Source organism: Actinia tenebrosa, unplaced genomic scaffold (genome assembly GCF_029948245.1).
Source record: "Actinia tenebrosa isolate PJP-AT-01 unplaced genomic scaffold, QUT_ActTen_1.0 PGA_scaffold13__45_contigs__length_12533684, whole genome shotgun sequence".
Lineage (NCBI taxonomy): Eukaryota > Metazoa > Cnidaria > Anthozoa > Actiniaria > Actiniidae > Actinia > Actinia tenebrosa.
In genome coordinates this window covers 2,086,766-2,108,578 of record NW_028292573.1, presented here as the reverse complement: position 1 = coordinate 2,108,578, position 21,813 = coordinate 2,086,766, and the positions used below count along the sequence as shown (strand labels likewise).

General features: G+C 37.3%; 3 protein-coding genes across 3 annotated transcripts; 2 read left to right on the top strand and 1 right to left on the bottom strand.

Moving 5' to 3' along the window:
- Window positions 1-1,448: 1,448 nt before the first annotated feature.
- On the top strand, window positions 1,449-2,207 carry LOC148911598 (somatostatin receptor type 4-like). Its single transcript, XM_089029170.1, has one exon. The coding sequence runs from the start codon at window positions 1,449-1,451 to the stop codon at window positions 2,205-2,207; it is 759 nt and encodes a 252-aa protein (XP_088885296.1).
- Window positions 2,208-14,155: 11,948 nt separating this feature from the next.
- On the top strand, window positions 14,156-15,609 carry LOC148911597 (growth hormone secretagogue receptor type 1-like). The gene has a single exon (XM_089029169.1). It carries the CDS (start codon window positions 14,156-14,158, stop codon window positions 15,044-15,046), a length of 891 nt encoding a protein of 296 aa, XP_088885295.1. The 3' UTR covers window positions 15,047-15,609.
- Window positions 15,610-17,362: 1,753 nt separating this feature from the next.
- Window positions 17,363-18,262, bottom strand: LOC116300549 (allatostatin-A receptor-like). Its single transcript, XM_031709434.1, has one exon. The coding sequence runs from the start codon at window positions 18,254-18,256 to the stop codon at window positions 17,363-17,365; it is 894 nt and encodes a 297-aa protein (XP_031565294.1). The 5' UTR covers window positions 18,257-18,262.
- Between the last annotated feature and the right edge of the window lie 3,551 nt (window positions 18,263-21,813).

Here is a 21,813-nt window from a genome sequence, read left to right as displayed (position 1 = left end):
GATCCGTAAATCAGCCTTCTATCATCTTCGCAACATTGTTAAAATTAGAAAATTTCTATCGCCCCTATACGTCTAAACTGGATCACTTTAATTGTCTTCTTTATGGCCTCCTGATTGTCTCATTGCAAAACTTCAATCTGTTCAAAATGCTGCTGTTCGTGTGATTACTCGATCAAGAAAGCACTGCCACATAACTCCAAATTTAATTCAGCTTCAACAAGATCCTCTTAATAACATTTAAATCGCAATATAACCTGGCTCCATGTTACATCTCTGATTGGATTTCCCAACACAAACCCCCAAGAAATCTAAGATCTTCACGTTCATTCAATTAAATCGTAAAAAGAATTCGTCTAAAAACTTATGGTTATCGTTCGTTTTCCGCGTATGTGGTCCTGAACTGTGGAACTCTGTTCCCCCTTCCATTATATCAGAACCATCGATAATTTTTTTCGATCAAGACAACCCTAAAAACTTATCTATTCAAACAAGTATATAATTTGTAAACGTATCTCTGTAATTAGTTCTTTGTCTATTCTAGTATTACTCTTTTGTGTGCTTAGAGCAGCAATGAATAAGCACATCATAATATTACTATAATATTATTATTATTATTATTACTATTATTATTATTATTATTATTACTATTATTATTATTATTATTACTATTATTATTATTATTATTATTATTATTATTATTACTATTATTATTATTATTATTATTATTATTATTATTATTAATTGGAATATAGAAAGGTTCCATGTCCACACTTGTAGCCCAATAACATTTTATTTTTCTAATCAGTTTTTAACACAAATTTTTTCAATCTAACTAATTATTTGATGTTGTTGTTTTTTTGTTGTTTTTGTTGTTTCTTTTTTTCAGTAGAAAATTAGTTATTTTTTACAACTTTTCATATTTGACGTTGTGCGTGCGCTTTTAACGTATAAAAGGGTAACTTCCACGCAATCTGTCTACTCAACGAAGTCTGTGACCCCCATTTTTTATTTGCTCATTTTACTTCTAGTATGATGTACTTTCATCATGCAAAATAAAAAAATCTGACGATGGGATCTTTTGCCCATCGTTCTTAACTTTGCTTTATTCCATGAATCAGACGCTACACTGTTCTTCGGAGATTTGAAATAAAAAGCAGCCGTATATCATAATACGACATTCCTTGAGGTAAGAAGATATATAACAATATCCCTAGACTATAGTAAACACTTGAGACCTCTTTTAGATCACAAGAGAGAACTTCAAAATTATTTTTATTCATTCTTATTTTTATTACCAGATGTTTAATTCCCTGGCGCGCGGCTAATGAAAAGTGAAAGTTTGCAATAGTACAACACACGCTTACTGCTTATGGTACACCTCACGCTCAAATGGATCGCAAGTAACAGGGTGCTGTCTTATATAGAATTAGCAACCAAAGATATCCAAGATGACAATAAACGAACTATTGCTGATTCTGTTTGTGATGCTGCTTATCGTCATAAGTCTCGCTGGTAACTTGTTGATTGTGATTTCAGTGTGGAGAAAGCGATCCTTGCGGTCCACAACAAACTATCTTTTGCGGAACGTCGCCATAGCAGACATTATCAACTTGACATTCTTACCTCTGGTGTTCATTAACCAACATGTTGCATTAGAAAAAGGATATTTAGCTGACTTTCTTTGTAAGTTTGTCATATCTTATCACATACCTTTAACTACTAGCATCGTGTCTATCATAACACTGACAGTACTTGCTGTGGAGAGATACCACGCTGTCGTCAAGCCGATGAATACTTGGATAAGGCTACAAGAAGGAACTGTAAAGTACGCCATAGTCGTAGTTTGGTTGGTCTCCGTGGTTGTAACTTCCCCTTACTACGTCTATGGTGAGTTTGGCAATCTAGTGAAAGGCAAAGGAAAGTCTTGTAGATACAATCTCAGTTATCATATTCAAAACATCTATGTTATACATCTGCTCTGCATAATTGTTTTCATTCCCTTCATCGTCATCAGTTTCTGTTACTTTCAAATTGTTCGTGAGCTCTACTTCAAGAACAAAGTGGCACCACAGAACATTGCGACAGAGGAAGAAACTCGTGACAAGCAAAAGCTCCTCAAGCTTTCTCTCTTGATAACAGTAAACATTCGTAGTTTGTTTCTTCCCTTTGGTTATCACAGCTTCCTTGTCGGCAATAGATGGAGATAGATTCCCAAGAAAACACAGGAAAGCAGCAAGTGTGTTGTATTTTTTGGAGTCTGTTTTGAACCCGTTCTTGTATGCTTTTCAGAGTACTAATTTTCGTCAGGCTTTCAAAGAAATACTATTATGTCGCCATGTGCCTCTTGATCAGGAATCATCATTCTGCAGAGTATGGCTATTTGATTGCTGCGTGTATATAAATCACCCGCCGAAAAACTTGAGAGACCCAGCTTTTGTTAACTTCAGTTAATGCAAAAAGCAAGGAAAACTAGACGGTTCGAAAATGCACTGTTCACTGAATAGCAACACTAAAGACATCCATCGCTTAAAGCGAGCACGAAGAACCCATCTTAGCACTTTCTCGTCAATATGGTTAACTGTCAGTATGTTACACGGTAACGATGCCTGATAGTCGAAAAACTTGTCTCGCAACGCCACTTAACAAACGTTTTACCGTGCAACTACAGCCGATTAACTAGTCCTGTCTGAACTTGGATCTCTTATGCTTGTGTGTGGAGTGTCGTGGAATTCCCACGAATCCAATCCTGTGTCACCCCTTAGGATGATATCGATGAGATAGGAAAAGGCACATGAATATAAAAGGCACATGAGTAAGTACTTCGAAGAAATAAAAGGAAGAGATTTAGACAGCAGAAGAAAAATAGCCTTTATTTCCGTCACACTGAGCCCTACAGTTTATAGACATACAAAACGTGCCGTTAAATAGACGTCTTCTTTCAGCCATAAGGGGAAATTGGCCAGAATTCCCAAACGCAAAGGACGCTATGGACGCCACCCCGCATGAGATATACCGACCCATAACAGAGCCCCAGAGATCGTTCTATAGTGGGCACCGTCACTACCACTGTTTCAACACCCAACTTATCATTGATGACATTGGACAGATATGTTCAAGCTGGGTTTCTTGGTAGTACACACGCGATAGCGACATCTTACAGGCTGATGACCCGCATTGGACCAGGGCAGCTTCTGGACCTACCACAAGGTGCAAAACTTCTAGCGGACAAGGCTTACCCTGATGATGGACCATTGCTTACGGCCGTAAGAGCAAATCAAATGCATTTGCTGAACCCAAGAGAAAGAAGGTGGGCAAGGCGCTTTAACATGTGTCTGTCACGACGACGGTTCAAGGTGGAGCATGTATTTAAAGAAATAAAAGTGTACAAAGCCATATCACAGTTATGGAGACATCCTAGATGGCTTCTTCCAGTATGTGTGGAGCTTGCGTCATTTCTTGCTGAACGTCGAGTACACTTATTTGAACATTTATAACAAACTAAAAAGGTATTTCTGTGTACAGCAAATTTCCATGCTAGCTTAGTCCACTCATTATTATTTTTTTTAGATACAAACGTTGATGTTGAATAAAAAATATAAAGTCTTGTAACACTTGTTGAGTTTTTAATAATTTAGAACGTTGAGTTCGTTTACATTGCTGGAAATTATGTCAAGTTCACAGAAACTGCGATAAGAATAACATTTTAAAATTAAAACTTCTTCACACAGATTATTTCGGTATAATTTAGATGGCAGTACGGTACGTAGATCATTAGCTTATTAGCAAACTCATTATAATTTCTAACCCCGGGTGTGGGAAAACGTTTTATTTTTACCGCCATGAAATTAAGAAAAAAATGATTTGGTAGCATCAGAGAGGAAATTGGATGGAGATCATAACTGTCACCAAATTTGTCATCAGAGTTTATTATTATTATTATTTTCATCTGTTTTCATGCGCGAGAAAGATACGGAAATCACGAACGACCAAAAAGTTTTCGAAAAACAAAGATTACATTCAGTTAAACTTGTTAAAAAACAACTGAGACAAAATAGAAAATAATGCAAAATGCAATGCAAAATACAAAATGACTTATTTCTTGGTCAGCTAATTGGCATTCGTAAATGTTTTTGAATATTTTTTAGCTTTTTAAACTGAAAGACAAGGTCTTTATACAATAACATCTCTCAACAAATTTAAGCTCATTGGTATAATCATATTACCTCATAAACAGTTGAATATTTGATATAAAATTATTGAATGAAAATCTTCTTTGGTTTGGCGATGGGACCCCGCGATAAGAGACGAACAAAGCTGCATTTTTCTTGAACGAAAAACATACGATAGTTGATTAAAAACGACCGAATTGTTAAAGATTTACAAACCTAAATAAAGGAGGAATATTTGTTGTACTATGCTCTCCGTGTTATATATTTCCTCCAGCATTAAAACATATTAAGCTTATCTATAGAAACATAACAATTTCTGAGATAAAGTTTTTGATTTCTCTATTCGTCGAAAAAAATGCTTGTCAAAAAATAATAATAATAATTGTTTGCTTAAAAACGCACACCTGAATTCTTGAAGAACACTTCTTGATCCATCTTTGACCACATGGAGGCTTATTTTATTTGTTGTTGGTCTATAATTTGTCCTAAAGGGTTTTTTCCTTTTTTTTTTTTTTTCTCTCTTTTTTTTTCCCTGCGCATTTGAGAGCCGCATTTGCGAGAGTTTTGCTTTAATATAAAGCGGGATTCCTGTGTTGTGTACACGGACGTACGGAAGTGACGTCAGCCAAGCCATGAAAAATCAACTCGATGGTTTACCATTTTTTCTTAAGTATAGTGCTCCGCTCGTCGGGAGCTCCGCTATAAAGCTGTTACATATTTGCCTTGGCCGATATCATAAGAGAACTAGATGTGGCAGATGGTGAACGGGAAACTAATTTGATGATATGCATCTTTTTTTTGGAAAAAAGATTATTGTATTGTATTGTAAGATGAGCTCCGCTATAAATAGTCTAGTGAATAAAAACTGAACATGAAAACTACACTAAGAAATAAAGTTTTAAATTAATATGATATAGTTGTTGGTAAAAGCAGAGCTTATCCCAAATGAATGGTCTATTATATCCCTAATTTTAAAAAACCTGTTGTGGCCAGATTCAAGATCGCAAAAGACTCTCTGCAGTACATTCTCAAACATTTACAAAGTTTGCCGGAAAGTCGTCCCGTATGCTTCAGTGTGTCTTTTCAGATGATTGGGTCAGGCCAGGCCACGACTTGGTTTCGGCAATCAAGGATATGAGGCTATCCAGATCGTTGAAAAAAGCAACTTAAAAAATAGATAATAAATTATTACCAATACATTATATTAAACGCAATAAAGAGTCTCTCTCAACCCCAGGAGATGATATCTCGATTTGATGCCAAGAGCATTCTCGTTACCAGAGCCTGACCTATTGCCAGCAAGCGGGAGCAATAGCGCTAGCTGGCAATAGCGCTAGCTGGCAATAGCGCTAGCTGGCAATAGCGCTAGCTGGCAAGCGCAGGCTCTGGGATCGTAAATGATGATAACAGCCAAATAATATTGTGCATCATTTCTGCACATGTTTACTTTTATTTGTTGGGCTACCTATTTGTGGTAAGACCTTTTCGATATGCATAATAACATTCAGCATCATAAAGGAACAATAAGAAACCATAGACGTCTTACCAGCATGAGGGTAAAATAAAAATGGCAAAGCGCTCTATATAATTTTTTCCTTTCAATTTCCAAAAGTCAAAATTTGGAAGAAATGTAATGGGTTTTACTCATAGAAAATGCGATAAGTTTTATTTTACAAGTATTTTACAATCGTTTCAGACAAAAGTTTTCGAGGATAAGACTATGAATAAAAAACTTAGTTTTGACTTACATTTCTCAATATTTTCCAAATATCTTGAGTATCATAGTTTAGGTATCCTATAAATAGCTTGGGTTTCCTAAAAAAATAATGTCAAAAGTTTGATTAGCGGAGATAAGAGTAAATGCGTATTGCATATTATATTATACATCTTGGGGGGTCTTGTCTTTTCTTTTAAGAAAAAAGGTTCAAAGAGTTTTGGAGTGTTTTGTCATAAATTGAATGCATTACTGAAGAACTCATTTTTCAATCTCCACTTCATGCCTGTTAGGGTACAAAAATAACAGTATCCAATGCGTCACTGCCAAGCAAGGTTAGGATTTGGGAGTGACAAGCCAAATTAAAGCATACTTAATATGAATGTGAAACAACAGTGCTACGGTACGGTATTTCTTTAACAAATATCTTTGCTCATCGATCAAGCAATCACAATAAGGTCCAGCTCTAGATTTTCCGTTTTTCATCAGTCACTCAAAATCTCATGATTAATATATTTTTGCTTAAATTTTGACACGCGGCCATACGTTAGCAACGTGTTTAAGATTTCATTTTATTCACTTCAGGAGTATGCTCTCACATTTTAATGCATTAGACATTCTTACTGCTTTCAAATGTTGCTCTTTCGACTGAATGATATATTTACTTATAAGGCAGGATCAGGTTGAGAACACACTTGTGACACAGCTGCAAATTTAGGTGAAAAAGAATCTCCCGATCGGGTGTACGCGGCAAAACATCTTAAAACTGTCACGCCTCGAAAAAACACTTCTAGAATTTTTTATACAATACAGCTTTTAAACATATTCCAGTTTGCGGGGAATATTTCTGCGGTTTTCGATATTCTGCGAACTCAGAAATTTCAACGGCTTGTTTAGAATTTTTTTTCTTACTGCCGCCAGTCAAGAATATTAAAGATACCGACTGATGTAATTTTTGATTGACGGCAGTGAAAATAAATTTCAGCTAGCAGCCTATATCTATCGAGTTCGCAGGCTATCGAAAACCGCAGTAAAATTATCTAGGCTTTTAGCCAACAATAATTGCAACAATGAATCGCGATCAAGTATAATACAAAAATGATTTTGATGAGAGTTCTTTGGCTTCGTGTGTGGTAATCTGTCAGAGTAATATTTGAAAAGTATACATATATTATCAAGAAAAAATCTTCAGATTTATCGGCTCTTTTGATCGATGTAGGGGGAAGGTTGAGAGTGTCGATACAAGAGGCAGTTGCTTTCACCGTGTTGCTGAAATTAATCAAATCCATCATTCGTTATTTCCAATACTTGTCTTAGTTCGTTATTTCAAAAACACTGATATAAAAACAAAAGAAAAAAGAAAAACAGCTGGAGCACATTGCACTGACGAAGACTGAATAAAGTCATTCACCAGATATCCAGTGTATAGTTTGTTTTTTTATGGATAATATATAGTGGATTTTACCTGGCGCGCGGAGATAAGAAATTTATCTTCGAGTGTTGAAAAGATCTCTCACGAGCGAGCGCAGCAAAGTAATATTCTGTTTATTATACGATTATCCATAAAATTAACTTAATGAGCTTTTTATCATTATAAAAAGTTTTTATTTATAAACTAATAGCTTAAATACACATGGCAAACATATTTTCACGTGTGAAAATAACAGGTTATTATCACATGTGAAAATACCAGTTTTTCGAAAAGGAGAAATAGAGGAAATTACATAGGCGCGCGGAGATACGAATTTTATCTTCGAGTGTTCAATTGATATCGCGAACGAGTGAGATATCTTAATTGAACACGAGAAGATAAAATTCGTATCTCCAAGCGGCCATGTAATGTTCTGTTTATTATATAGCTATCGATGAAACTTAAATAAAACAAAAGCTCAAAAATTCTTTATTAAAATACGTTAATATGTCAACAGCGATATCTTCACGTGTGAAAGATATGGTATCTTCCACTGGTGAAAGATATCAAGTTTTCGACACTAGAGAAAACCTGGTATTTCATCGATATCTATTTAATAAATAAAGCTATTTTAAGGATAATTATATGATTAAAGGATTTATCCGGTCATAGTTAATAGATTAACTATTCTCACTGCATACATAATTGGCGTGTCACGTAGGAATTTAGCAACCCCCCATATATGGACATTGGCGTTTGCGCAGTGCAGGTGTAATGCTTTGCGACCTCTGCATATATAAGCACCACACCCAGATCCTTGTATCATTCCGTCGGAAGCTGCCTAAGGAGAGCCTTGTAGAAGATTCACTCATCCAACTGCCACCAGCTCACATGGCTAAGATCCCTCCTCTTCCGTGGCCCAATGCCCGCCATTCCAGCACCAGTCGCTCCATCTTTAGCAGCACCAGCAGGACTTGCACCAGCCGCTTCTCAAGAACCAGCAGTTGAAGTAGGAAACTCACGAAATGAGGTTCTATTGCGTCCTATTGCGTTGGGGATTAGTAGTGTTCTGCGTTTACTGCCCTCCTAGTTAAATGGCTATCTCCCGTCTTTATGCTGTATAAGTCCAGGTTAGTCTGGTGTCACGTCTTTGTTCGCTCTATTTTATATTCTCGTTTAGCTCGTTACGCGTCAGTAATTTTTGTATATATGATATATATTTTTGTATGTTACTTGCCCGGTTCTTTTTCTTTACGTTTCCTAGTTTTATCGCCATCATTTACAGTTAGTTTCGTTTTCGCACGCGTTCTTTCGGGCTCTACGCATTTTGACCCTTAATCTAAGTTGGGTTTTGCGCTTAGTTTTTTCTATTCGACCTTTTCCATCTAGTGTTAGAATAGACCCGTTTCGAATTCCAAATTACCGCTGTGTTTCTTGATCACAGACTCATTTGCACAGGGTTAGCCTCGAGTTTGTGCAGAATATTCACGTGTTCCAGTCTAGGTCCGTCGAGTTTCAAAATGTTTGTATTGTTGAAGTTGTGCATTCTTTACTTTTCTATTGGTATTTGTGAATATTTAAACACTGATACGAGGCTAACCCTGTACAAATGAAGTAACGCAGCGGTAATTTGGAATTCGAAACTGGTCTATTAGTGTCATGGCTTGGTTCACTATATTACCCTATTTTTGTTTAGTTCATTTAGTATCGCGGTGTTATTTCCCTTGAGTACGCCTTTGTCCTTACGTGTCCGGTCCTAGCTGTTTTCATTTCTCGCGTTCTTGTCGGTCCATGTATCGCAAGTATTTACTTTTGCTGTCTCGGTTTGTTTTCGCTTTCTACTTTTGGCATTTCCGCAGCAGATATATACCCAAAATTAATTCCTAAACACCGAAACCTATTTATTCCTATGCAAATGTGCAGTTGTAGCTGCAAGAGAAAATGTCGTGCAGTTGTAGCTGCAAGAGAATATGTCGTGCAGTTGTAGCTGCAAGAGAATATGTCGTGCAGTTGTAGCTGCAAGAGAATATGTCGTGCAGTTGTAGCTGCAAGAGAATATGTCGTGCAGTTGTAGCTGCAAGAGAATATGTCGTGCAGTTGTAGCTGCAAGAGAAAATGTCGTGCAGTTGTAGCTGCAAGAGAAAATGTCGTGCAGTTGTAGCTGCAAGAGAATATGTCGTGCAGTTGTAGCTGCAAGAGAATATGTCGTACAGTTGTAGCTGCAAGAGAATATGTCGTGTAGTTGTAGCTGCAAGAGAATATGTCGTGCAGTCGTAGATGCAAAGAAACCATGACGTGCAGTTGTAGCTGCAAGAGAATATGTCGTGCAGTTGTAGCTGCAAAGAAAACATGACGTGCAGTTGTAGCTGCAAGAGAATATGTCGTGCAGTTGTAGCTGCAAAGAAAACATGACGTGCAGTTGTAGCTGCAAAAGAATATGCCGTGCAGTTGTAGCTGCATGAGAATATGTCGTGCAGTTGTAGCTGCAAAAGAAAATGTCGTGCAGTTGTAGCTGCAAGAGAATATGTCGTGCAGTTGTAGCTGCAAAGAAAACATGACGTGCAGTTGTAGCTGCAAAAGAATATGTCGTGCAGTTGTAGCTGCAAAAGAATATGTCGTGCAGTTGTAGCTGCAAGAGAATATGTCGTGCAGTTGTAGCTGCAAGAGAAAATGTCGTGCAGTTGTAGCTGCAAAAGAATATGTCGTGCAGTTGTAGCTGCAAGAGAATATGTCGTGCAGTTGTAGCTGCAAGAGAATATGTCGTGCAGTTGTAGCTGCAAAAGAAAATGTCGTGCAGTTGTAGCTGCAAGAGAATATGTCGTGCAGTTGTAGCTGCAAGAGAATATGTCGTGCAGTTGTAGCTGCAAGAGAATATGTCGTGCAGTTGTAGCTGCAAGAGAATATGTCATGCAGTTGTAGCTGCAAAGAAAACATGACGTGCAGTTGTAGCTGCAAGAGAATATGTCGTGCAGTTGTAGCTGCAAGAGAATATGTCGTGCAGTTGTAGCTGCAAGAGAATATGTCATGCAGTTGTAGCTGCAAAGAAAACATGACGTGCAGTTGTAGCTGCAAGAGAATATGTCGTGCAGTTGTAGCTGCAAGAGAATATGTCGTGCAGTTGTAGCTGCAAAAGAAAATGTGCAGTTGTAGCTGCAAAAGAAAATGTGCAGTTGTAGCTGCAAGAGAATATGTCGTGCAGTTGTAGCTGCAAAAGAAAATGTGCAGTTGTAGCTGCAAGAGAAAATGTCGTGCAGTTGTAGCTGCAAGAGAATATGTCGTGCAGTTGTAGCTGCAAGAGAATATGTCGTGCAGTTGTAGCTGCAAGAAAATATGTCGTGCAGTTGAAGCTGCGCCTGCAAAGAGAATATGTTATGTCGCGCAGTTGTAGCTGCAAAGAGAAAATGTTCTTCACCACCTGTGAGGATGAAATGTGCGGTTGGGAACCTAAAGAAATCATTAAAAGTAGCGTGTTCGTGGGCGTGGCTTTGCGTGTTATTGAAAATACGACAATCTATAATATTCAATACATCTCCTACTTCGTATTCGACCATTTCGTTTCCTTCTTTCACATTTTTGCATCCTTAAGCGTAGTATAGCTTCATTTGCTCACATTTTGTTATTTCCAACCCTCTCCCCTCCGTTGATCCGGAGGGCTTCCTCTGCTTCCACCTGGACATAGTCCGAATATATGGATCAACGAAGGGTTGGGTTCCCTATATTTCGGCGTCTCAGTCTTGTCTAGTCATTTGCGTTACACATTTACTCGGTTTTTGCATTTCTGTGTTTTAGGCAAGTTGTTCTTCCTTTTTGTCCTGTGTAACCTTGGCAACGTAGAATATAAGAGGTGGAGATATTCCTATACGGGGTATTACAAAGGGATCCCATCCCTTCGTTGGTTTGTTACCGGTTCGCGGAACACGCCTAGTAGATTATTTCTAGCTAGTTTTAATATTAAAATATTCCTCAATCTGCAAATAAATTAAGAGTTCTGAGAAATGGTAAGAGAACACTCTAGTGTTGTTGAATTTGTGCACGATTCCGAGATTTGTCTTATTGTGTGAAGCGTAAGCCAGCAGCGTATTGTGTGCCAGGAGCGGTCACCTTCCATATCTTAATTCCCGTGACTCGGTAATGAGTATGCAGTGAGGATAAAATACTATTCTCACTGCATACATAATTGGCGCGTCACGTAGGAATTTAGCAAACCCCCATATATGGAGTTTGCGCAGTGTGGGTGTAATGCTTTACGACCCCTCCATATATAAGCGCCACACCCAGATCCTTGAATCATTCCGTCGGAAGCTGCCTAAGGAAAGAGTAGAAGATTCACCCCACCCACCTCCCCTGGTGGCGGTTGACGATGCATCGCATGCTTTTCGCATGCTCATTGCCAGCAGTCGCGGTCACCTTCCATATCTTAATTCCTGTGACTCGGTAATGAGTATGTAATGAGGATAAAATACTATGATCCGCACGCGCGCGGTGGTTAGTGCTAATCATCCTTCGTGTAGTCAGCCCCTGTAAAATATGTAAGAATATAGAGTTTGGGCATGTTACGTCATACCCGTCACCTTGGTTGACGATAACAAAGCATTCCTCATAAGCTTCTATTGTTAAATCAACCACCATTCATATATCTAGGGATTTCGGCTGCACACACTGAATTGATATTCAGTCGTATTAAAGGTAAACGGAAAAAATAGTAAAGACTCGAAAGCATGTCGTCACAATCCTTTATATCTTGAACAGTCTACAATGCACCTCAAGTCTCCTAACAATAATCGTCAGAATTTTAAAAGTACATTTATTACCACACTCTTGTATGCACTAGGCATCAAGTAATTCAACAATAAAAGAATAACGATCCAGTTGTGAGCAGCTGCAGCAATAATCAGTTATGAAATACAACTGTAGGGGGTTCCGTAGGGGGTTCTGTAGGGGGTTCCGTAGGGGCTTCCGTAGGGGCTTCCGTAGGGGCTTCCGTAGGGGCTTCCGTAGGGAGTTTCGTAGGGGGTTCCGTAGGGAGTTTCATAGGGGGTTCCGTAGGGGATTCCGTATTAGGTAATTGCTGTGTCCTTCCTTGTTGCTGTTACTGGTGATCCGACCTTTTCTTTCGATTTTCTTTGAGCAGTTCTTGACAATTTATCATGGCTGTTTACTTCCAAAACATTGTCTTTCGATCTTTGAACAATAATGTCTGTTCCGATGATTCATTCCGGTCTTTTTTAAGGCTGTCAAGCGATTTCATCATGTTTTCGATTATCTTTTGCTGTAAAATCACTATTTCTTTAAATTCTTTGAGTTCAATTAAAGCGGAAGTAGTAACACCGGAAGCAGAAAGACATTCTTTCGTCGTGGGACTGCTACTAGCTACTGTCACTTGCACGTATGCTCGAGTAAGGTCATAGGTCATCTTCCTGAGAATCTGTATTGTATCTTAGAATTTACTATGATACCAGGTCTAGTTAAGAACAGTGCTACGGTACGGCATTTCTTTAACAAAGATTTTTGCTCATCGATCACGGAATCAGAATGAGGTCGCAGCTTTAGATTTTTCCGTCTTTCATCAGTCACTCAAAATCTCACGATTAATATATTTTTTGCTTAAATTTTGACACGCGGCTGTACGTTAGCAACGTTAAAAGCTTTTTTACACTGTCTGTGTTTAAGATTTCCTTTTATTCACTTCAGGAGTATGCTCTCACATTTTAATGCATTAGACATTCTTACTGCTTTCAAATGTTGCTCTTTCGACTGAATGATATATTTACTTATAAGGCAGGATCAGGTTGAGAACACACTTGTGACACAGCTGCAAATTTAGGTGAAAAAGAATCTCCCGATCGGGTGTACGCGGCAAAACATCTTAAAACTGTCACGCCTCGAAAAAACACTTCTAGATTTTTATACAATACAGCTTTTAAACATATTATAGTTTGCGGGGAATATTTCTGCGGTTTTCGATATTCTGCGAACTCAGAAATTTCAACGGCTTGTTTAGAATTTTTTTTCTTACTGCCGCCAGTCAAGAACATAAAACATTTATAAAAGATTCATAAAAGATTTTTTTCTTGAGAATTAAAAATAATTACTGATAATATATTGGGAATAATGCCAATTCATTCAGCTTTTCTTCAGTGATGACAACAAGAAACACACCCAACACGTTTTCTTTAAGTTAAAGTTATTTAGTTTATTTTTCCAAACCTTTGACAAAAATTCGCTTTTACCTGTTGATCAAGAAAAATATAGCCCTAAGTATAGCGTTTTGCCAGGTTGAAGCTCAAAATTGTGGTAGCTTTTATGGTGCGCTCATACCTTAACTGTGCTTTGTTTACATTTATAAAACAACTTTACCTTTGGCAAGAATAAGCTTGTGAATGTTTAAAAATGCCCGCAAAAGCCCTCGAAAGCAAGTCCATAAAAAAGTTCCACTTCAATGAATAAATATAAACCAAAACCGATTCGTAAAATGTGAGGAATAGTGTTGACTCAAAAAAGACTCAACAAAAATTCATTTCCGTACAAGCCTTAATACTGCAGACAAATTGGTTCACATTTTCTTGTACAGTTTTCCATATAATAGGCAACATAAGCAAGTCAATCATCTTAAAAGAATAAAACATTATGGTACGTTTATAAAGGGACATGAAATTTCGAAATACTCTAACCAATCATGGAGCTTCACTTAATTGTTTAGCAACCAATCAAATCGTAAACGTCTTCATTTGTCACTCTTATTGAGGTTAGTTTGCATCATTTGAATCGAGCCAACTCTGGGTCGTTGTCACATATTTTGAGAGAAAACATTCGTATTTAGGAAGCAATGCTTACCTCACATCGGAGGTGAAAATTATTAGAATGAATAGCCACAAAGCTATAATAGCTGGGATATTTGTGGTACCGGTTTTTCTCTTTGGTATTATTGGCAACTTGTTTGTAGTAATTGCTGTATCAAAGAAACGATCTCTGCGATCGACTACCAACTATCTTCTCTTGAACCTAGCTATTTCAGATGTGACCTGCTTAATTTTCGCTTCCATGGCAGTTTTCGCTGAATATATCCCCTTAACGAGCGGTACACTGGCAGACATTTTGTGCAAGTTTTTTTTATCCTACCATGTTCCTACTATGGCAAGCATCGTATCTATACTAACACTAGCTGTACTTGCTGTGGAGAGATACCACGCTGTTGTCAAGCCGATGAAAAGGTGGATGAGACTGAAAGAAAACACCGTCAAGTATGCTTTCGGTGCAATTTGGCTGACTGGGTTTCTCTTTACACTACCTATATTCATTAACGGTTACTATAAGGAGACATCGAAGTCATGTCGACAATATTTATACTGGAATCGTTTGGACTTCCTTATCTATCAAGTCTCAATCGTTAGTTTCGTCGTCTTCATTTCCTTTGCTGTGATAGTGGTATGCTACTTTCATATCGTTAGAAATTTATATTTCAGGAAGAAAAACGTTAATTTTGGAGAGCATTCAGCAGCAGAAAGACTTCGTAATCAACGCAAACGTCATGTAGTCAAACTTTCTCTCTCAGTCACTTTAGTATTTGTTGTATTTCTTCTTCCTTTTGCAGTTTTGGCGATTATGAAGTTCTTTAATGAACGAGCCTACCGAAGCTACTACAAAATAGCCGTCATTTTCTTTTTCTCAGAAGCTGGTATCAACCCATTTTTGTACGCTTTTCAAAGTACGAACTTTCAACGGGCGTTCAAACAGATATTGAAATGTTCCTAAACTTAACCAATAACGCCGATATAAAGGTCTTCAATAGAGAAGCTAAATTTTCTTCCTTCCAAAAAATCAGCTACTAAATTCTGAGCCTCTTACTAGTTTGTCTTAGTTCCCGTCCACAAGTATCCGGATACTTTTGAAAACAGATATTTTTCGGGCGAAAACGGTTAGAACGTGCTAAGTCGTGTGGATACGCTTGTCCTGATTTGTGTGGAAGGGGTAGTTAGTATTCACTCCTAGCGCGATGGACATGAAATGTATTTCAAAATTACATATTTTGCAACCATCAGGTTTCAAGGATCCACTATTTTGATGTGATTTCAGGAAATAAACTTTTAGATACTGAAATGACAACAATCAAGATGTAAATAAACTTTGAAAAATTTACTGTGGCGCACCCTAGGGAACTATACTTGCACCATCGTTTCACGCCTTTTTCACAAAAAAGTAAACATATAACAATGTGTTAGTATTTGGAAACAGAACAAAGCAAATAAACCTTTGTGCTCCTAAGAAAGTGACTGATGAATGAACTTGACATAATTAATGGCTATTGCCTTTACTGTTGACGATGAAGTACACTCAAGTATATTCGAGTACATTCAAGGTCACAATCCATATTTAAATAGGGTTTACTTTTGTTTCTGAAACAGAATAAATCATCATTCTGAGATTGCAAAATCTACATATATAGAATAGTTATTGAACTTTTATTTTTTAACTTAGAGTTGAAGTATGCATTAAAATATTAAAAATTAATTCCTTTTTCGCTCAAAATAGTAAATTATGATCTCTCTTTAACCGAGTGCCAGCTTTTTCCCCACTGCCTAGCTTTATAACTCTAACTCATACGTGCCACGAGTCATGTATGCAACGCGACGTGCTTCTCAACACTTCTTTCTTGTTCTGCCAATCCCCAACTGTCCCCAAATCCGCAGAACTGCAGTTTCTATTTCTTGATCATACCTGGATTTTATCATAGATATTCATTTTTAAGAACATTTTGCATGACTGAAAATCTCACGGGAAATCTTAAACTACGACCAGTCGGTATATTGGTGAGCGAAGATCTTTTGCGCTGTGACGAGTTTTCCCCTAAGATGATCAAAATGGTTCTTGCACCAAACATTGCATTTCGTTTAACCGTGTCGAGTGTTATACAAATCGGCTTTATTATATTTACTGAAATTTAGAAAAATAACTCAGATAAACAAAGTTCTGCTACGATCGACTATGAAAATTATTTAAAGTAAAGCATAACTTTGTGCGTCTGAGTTCGGCTTCTGTCTTTGTTTTCACTACGTCACTCACGCGCAGCGCTATTCTAGCTCCATCGCCGTTACCTAGCTTGGCAAAAATAAGCAAACATCGTTGAAATCCACTTTTCTAACTATCTCACGATGTCGATGAGCTGCATATAAAAGACTATATGTTGGAATAACTATACCCAAACGTTTAAGAATTCTTTACTTTTAAATCATTTTTTATTCCTTTAATTTTAACAAATATAATGAGTTTACTGAGATGCAGAACTTAAAAAATTCTTTGGTCTTCCTTATCTTCTATTGTATGTATATATAAAGGATAAATAAAGTTATTGATTGATTGAATAAAGGCATTTCCATTAAGCTTGAAGCGTTATCTTTATGAATGCTAGATGAGAAAAGTACTGCGGTTTTCCATATTCTCCGAACTCGGTAGTTGCGAGCTGCACGCTGAAATTTAGTTATTCGCTGTCGACAATCAAAAATAATCATTCAGTAACTTTTATGTTCTTGACTGGTGGCAGTAAAAAACAATTTTACAACGAGCCGTTGAAATGTCTGAATTTCGCAGAATATGGAAAACCGCAGTAACATATTACGTTGTGTTCTAGGTTTAGCCGAAACATTTTTATCGTGTGCTAATGGTGTTGTTAGACCAGCCTTAGACCAGAATTCCAGTTTATCGCCCCACTTCTAGACCGGGAAAGGTTGGGTAGTAAAGCAGTTTTATTGGTATTTGAAAATCAACTTCGTTTTTCGAGCGATGACAACGAAAATGAAAAAGGGTGACAAAATTTGCAAGTCCATCATCAGAATTCAGACCACAGCTCTTTGCAAGAGCATCATTTCTTATTTAACGGTTGAACACTCATGAAAAAAACGTTATAGGTACAAATCAAACAAAGGTTCTTATTCTCTAGGAATGACACGTAGTCTGAAATTGGTCAACATTGCACCACAGCAAATTAGGACTATAATCCGAATCTCTCCATTCAGCAACTGTTCAATCTGCCAGCGGTACATCCCGGTCATTGATGCACCTACATTAATGCACCTACTGGCGACAAGAGAGTATTAGTTTAAAAGCCCGACGAAAATTAGTGCTTTGAAAAGCATACAAGAATGGGTTTATAATAGTCTGTGCAAAGTATAGCACGCTGGCTGTCTGAGAGTACTTGCGCGGGAACCTGCTAGAATCCAGTGTTGTCAAACTTATAGTTATTGCCAGAGGAAAAAAACAAAGTACGAATGCAGTGGTGACTGAGATGGATAACTTCACGATTTTTCTCTTATTTAATGCGTCTTGTTGTGCTGCAATGTTCTGTGGTGCCACTTTGTTCTTGAAGTACAGCTCACGAACGATTTGGAAGTAACAGAAAGTGATGATGATAAATGGGAGGAAAGTAACAATAAAATTAAAACTGTAGACAAAAACTTGCTGAAAAGTCTTATCACTGTTATGAAGACATATCTTCGTTGTAGTGTCATAATATCCGGAGATATAAAGAGGCAGCGTCAAAATTATTGCACTAATCCACACTGCAACGATGGCATATTTTACGGTATCTTTTCTCAGTCTTATTCCCACTGTCCTCATTGGTTTCACGATGGCGTGGTACCTTTCTACAGACAGAACAACTAGAGTGAGGGTCGATACAATACTTGCCGTCACAGGAACGTGGTAATAAATGAAAAACTTGCAAAGAAAATCAGCCAAAATCCCTTTTTCAAATCTGACATACCGTTGAATCAACATGAAGGGTAGAAATATTGCGTTCACAATGTCTGCTACAGCAAGATTTACCAGAAGATAATTGGTTGTCGATCGTAGAAACCTCTTTTTCCGTACTGCAGCTACCACCATCGAGTTGCTAGCAATAGCTAAGGACAGCAATATTAGTGCGAAAAGAAATGGAATGAAGTCATCTGAGAAATCAAAAGCCTTCATGTTTGGTCACAGCTATTTTTCAACTTTCCACTCTGATTCAAAATGATAGTTTACTCACGAGGTAAACTGACGTCTTACACGTCTGCAGCCTATAAACGCATTAGTTTAGTCTGGCCGGCCCGTTTCCTCAACTGTGGTTACTTTCTAGATGTTTTTGAGAATAATTTCAATTGTTATTTAACCATTTATTCCATTTATCTCTTGCGATAGTGTATAATGCATTAATCATTTTGACATATTGAAGGATACATTCAGTTCAGGCGGGAGAACTGTATTATCCGAATTACTAATAATCAGGAAAGCTGAATATATATCTCGAGATTGATTTAATATAGATGCAGGATGAACTTCAAATATAACAATATGAATCCTTTTGGCTTTGTATTGACTCTTACTTAAGGATGCTGGAAAGTGTTTTGTGCCTTCACATTATGAACTAAAAAAAAATATTATGGCTATAATATGACAGCAAGTGAACCCCTCTGTAAGGGGCAATTCCTAAAAATCAATAAAATTTGTTTGGAATAGTTCCCTCTTGCAGATTTTTTTCTTTTTTTGTGAAAAAGAAGATTACGATACAAAGTTTAAATATTCCAGTTTTTAAAAAAATTCACCATTTGGTTCCTGAGTTATGATCTTTTAAATAAACATTTTTGATGGCATACCAAGGGTTCTGATGTTGTCATAGCAACGTCTTACGTCATTTTTTAAATATTCATTGTGATCATTGGTTTATGGTCTTTGGCTTTCCGGGTTTACTTGCTGTCATATTATAGCCATAATAATTTTTTTAGTTCATAATGTAAAGGCACAGAACACTTTCCAGCCTCTTTGATAACTTTCAAAATTAAAAAAAATATTTGAGTGTAAAGAACCTAAATTCAAGAGTGGTAGACAGATAGGATGTAATCAGGAAAATAATTATTAATGGGTGTTCCACTTATTAAGAGCAGATGTCCACTAATATCGAGCAAAATCGAGAACTCGCGATCACAGTCAAAATTTCGATTTAGCACATCTTTGGTTTGCTGGAAGGTATCACTGAGTAAACAAACGTGGTGTAGTTAGGTTTTTTGAAAAAACGCTAAAATTCTGAGAAATCCGAGAAAAACTATTGGCCTAGCGGCGACCTAAAAACGATGCAAGTTTTAGTTGAATCAGACAGGTTCCAAAAACAGCTAAAGCATGCAGAATAGGAAAAAGATATGAAAACTATATATGTTTATAAATTGATAGAAGAGATGTTTGTAACTTGATTGGGTATAAAGTATCGATTTTAGCTATTTATTGAAAGCGGTCATATGATATTTAGAATTGAGCGGTATTCACACATAGATCTAACCCTTGCTACGCCAAAAAAAAAAATTAATCAAGTGCGCAACTTTTTTTCTCAATGAAACTCACGTCATGAACTATTTAGATGTTCTTCTAGAACATATCCAAAAATTAGTTTGGATTATTGTATTTAGGGTTCATACGGAGGCCGTGAACATTGGGTACTTTAACATATACCGTGACTGAAATAGACAAGTGTTTGTTCTTTTGGAATTTAAACCCTATAATGCATTCAATTCTTTTTAAAAAATACCTTTTATCAGCAATTTACATTATTTCAGCAGTTACAACATTCGTTTAGTTAGATTCGGATTTCGCGACAATCTCAGTATTTTATTTTCACATTGCTATTCGGCGACTTTTTGCAAACTTTTGCACATTTTCATTTAGCTATAAAAGTGGGGTGTGTGCCTTGTGGAATCGGAATGGAGATTAAGACGAGCAGTCCGTCCTTTAACCACTCTCACCTGGGGAGAAGGTAAAAAGGAGACTCAAAGGCTACACTTCAAAGCGTCATGGAGTCGTTTTCTTGTGTTTTTAATGAGGAGAAATCTTTTAAATTTCAGAGCATTGATTTCTAATTCTCAAAAAAAACAACCCTTCGTTTGTGGTTCGACCTTGTTTTTTGTTTTGTTTTTTTTTTAGGAGGAGGAGGAGGGTGGTGAGGACCTTTTGCTTTCCTCCCCTACTCCCTCCTTCCTTTCTTCCTTTCTTCCTTCCTTTCTTCCTTCCTTCCATTTTCCCCTTGCTTTTTCCTTGCTTTTCCTTCCTTTTCCTCCCTCCCTCCATCACTCCCTCCCTCATTCGTTCATTTCTATGTTTCTTCGTTTCTTTGTTTTTCTCTTTTTTGTTTTCATGCACTAGTCAATTGAAACCCCACCCCTCGACCTCCTAGAAAGGACGGAGAATTTAGTAATAACGGGGCTCTTATATAGCGCATTTTACATGGTCTCAATGCGCTTCACAATCGTGATCAGTGGAGGACTTTACAGGCTGTGTATTTAGGCGTCAATAGCAGCTAGCCGTGCAGCTTACAATCATGAGTGATTTGTTAGTATGTTAGTGTTAATGCCTCCAGATCGCGATAGGCTGTTGAACCGGGAGACAATCCCCTACTCTTATATGAATAATTCAACAGGTTTTTTTATGTCCCCCATTTTACTGTAGGTTAGGAAGGTTTGGGAGACAGGTTTTAAGTCCTACGGTTTTAAGTCCTTGTCCGAGAAAACTTGCAGTCTAACCATTTGCAGATGTAATTACAAAGGCAGCACCTTCTCCTCAGTTATTTTAAGACCCTGAATGTTGGTCCGGCCGAGGCTAGAAACACGACCTCCCGCACAACAGACCGGAATCTCTTACCAACTGAGCTAGCAGGGTGTCGGTTTAAACTTAACATTTATGTAGTGTTAAAACCCCCGCCCTGTCCAGGGTACACAGGAAAATATTTGCTGTTAAAATTAAAATTAACATTTAACCAAAAGCTTCGCTCCTTGGAACGTTGTTCTAATTGGGCATGTACATCTTATCATTTGGGATTTTGCGGAATGCCGACAAACGTGCATGAAACTGTTTTATTATTTGATTTAAAAGCATATTATCCTTAATGGCTTTTGCATGTCCATTTTCCTTTTTAAACTGCATTGATTTTGTGCGATGTAAACCGTACCCGAAATCTTGGGATTTCTCATAAGGAAAGTTTTTAAAGCTGAAACTATCTTATCAGGGGGAGGTCTTTAATTGTGTCGTCAGTTTTACTGGCTTAAGCTGACTGTTTGTTTCTTTAGAGAATCTTCCTAAACGAATGTTGTAACTACTAAAATAATGTTAATTGCTAATAAAAGGTATTTTTTTAAAGGAAAAGCATTTTCGGGTTTAAATTCCGGATGAAAATAGAAACCAATGAGAAAATAGCGACCAGAAAGAACAAACACTTGTCGATGTCAGTCACGGTATGTATGTCGATAATGTATCAATGTTCACGGCCTCCGTATGAACCCTAAATACAATAATCCAAACTAATTTTTGGATATGTTCTAGACGAACATCTAAATAGTTCATGACGTGAGTTTCATTGAGAAAAAAAGTTGCGCACTTGATTGATTTTTTTTTTTTTTTTTTTTTTGGCGTAGCAAGGGTTAGATGTGTGAATACCACTCGATTCTAAATATCATATGACCGCTTTCAATAAATAGCTAAAACCGTTATTTTATACCCAATCAAGT

Coding starts and splice junctions, on each gene's coding strand:
- LOC116300549 (XM_031709434.1), bottom strand. CDS start 18,256: ATGAAGGCTTTTGATTTCTCAGATGACTTCATTCCATTTCTTTTCGCA.
- LOC148911598 (XM_089029170.1), top strand. CDS start 1,449: ATGACAATAAACGAACTATTGCTGATTCTGTTTGTGATGCTGCTTATC.
- LOC148911597 (XM_089029169.1), top strand. CDS start 14,156: ATGAATAGCCACAAAGCTATAATAGCTGGGATATTTGTGGTACCGGTT.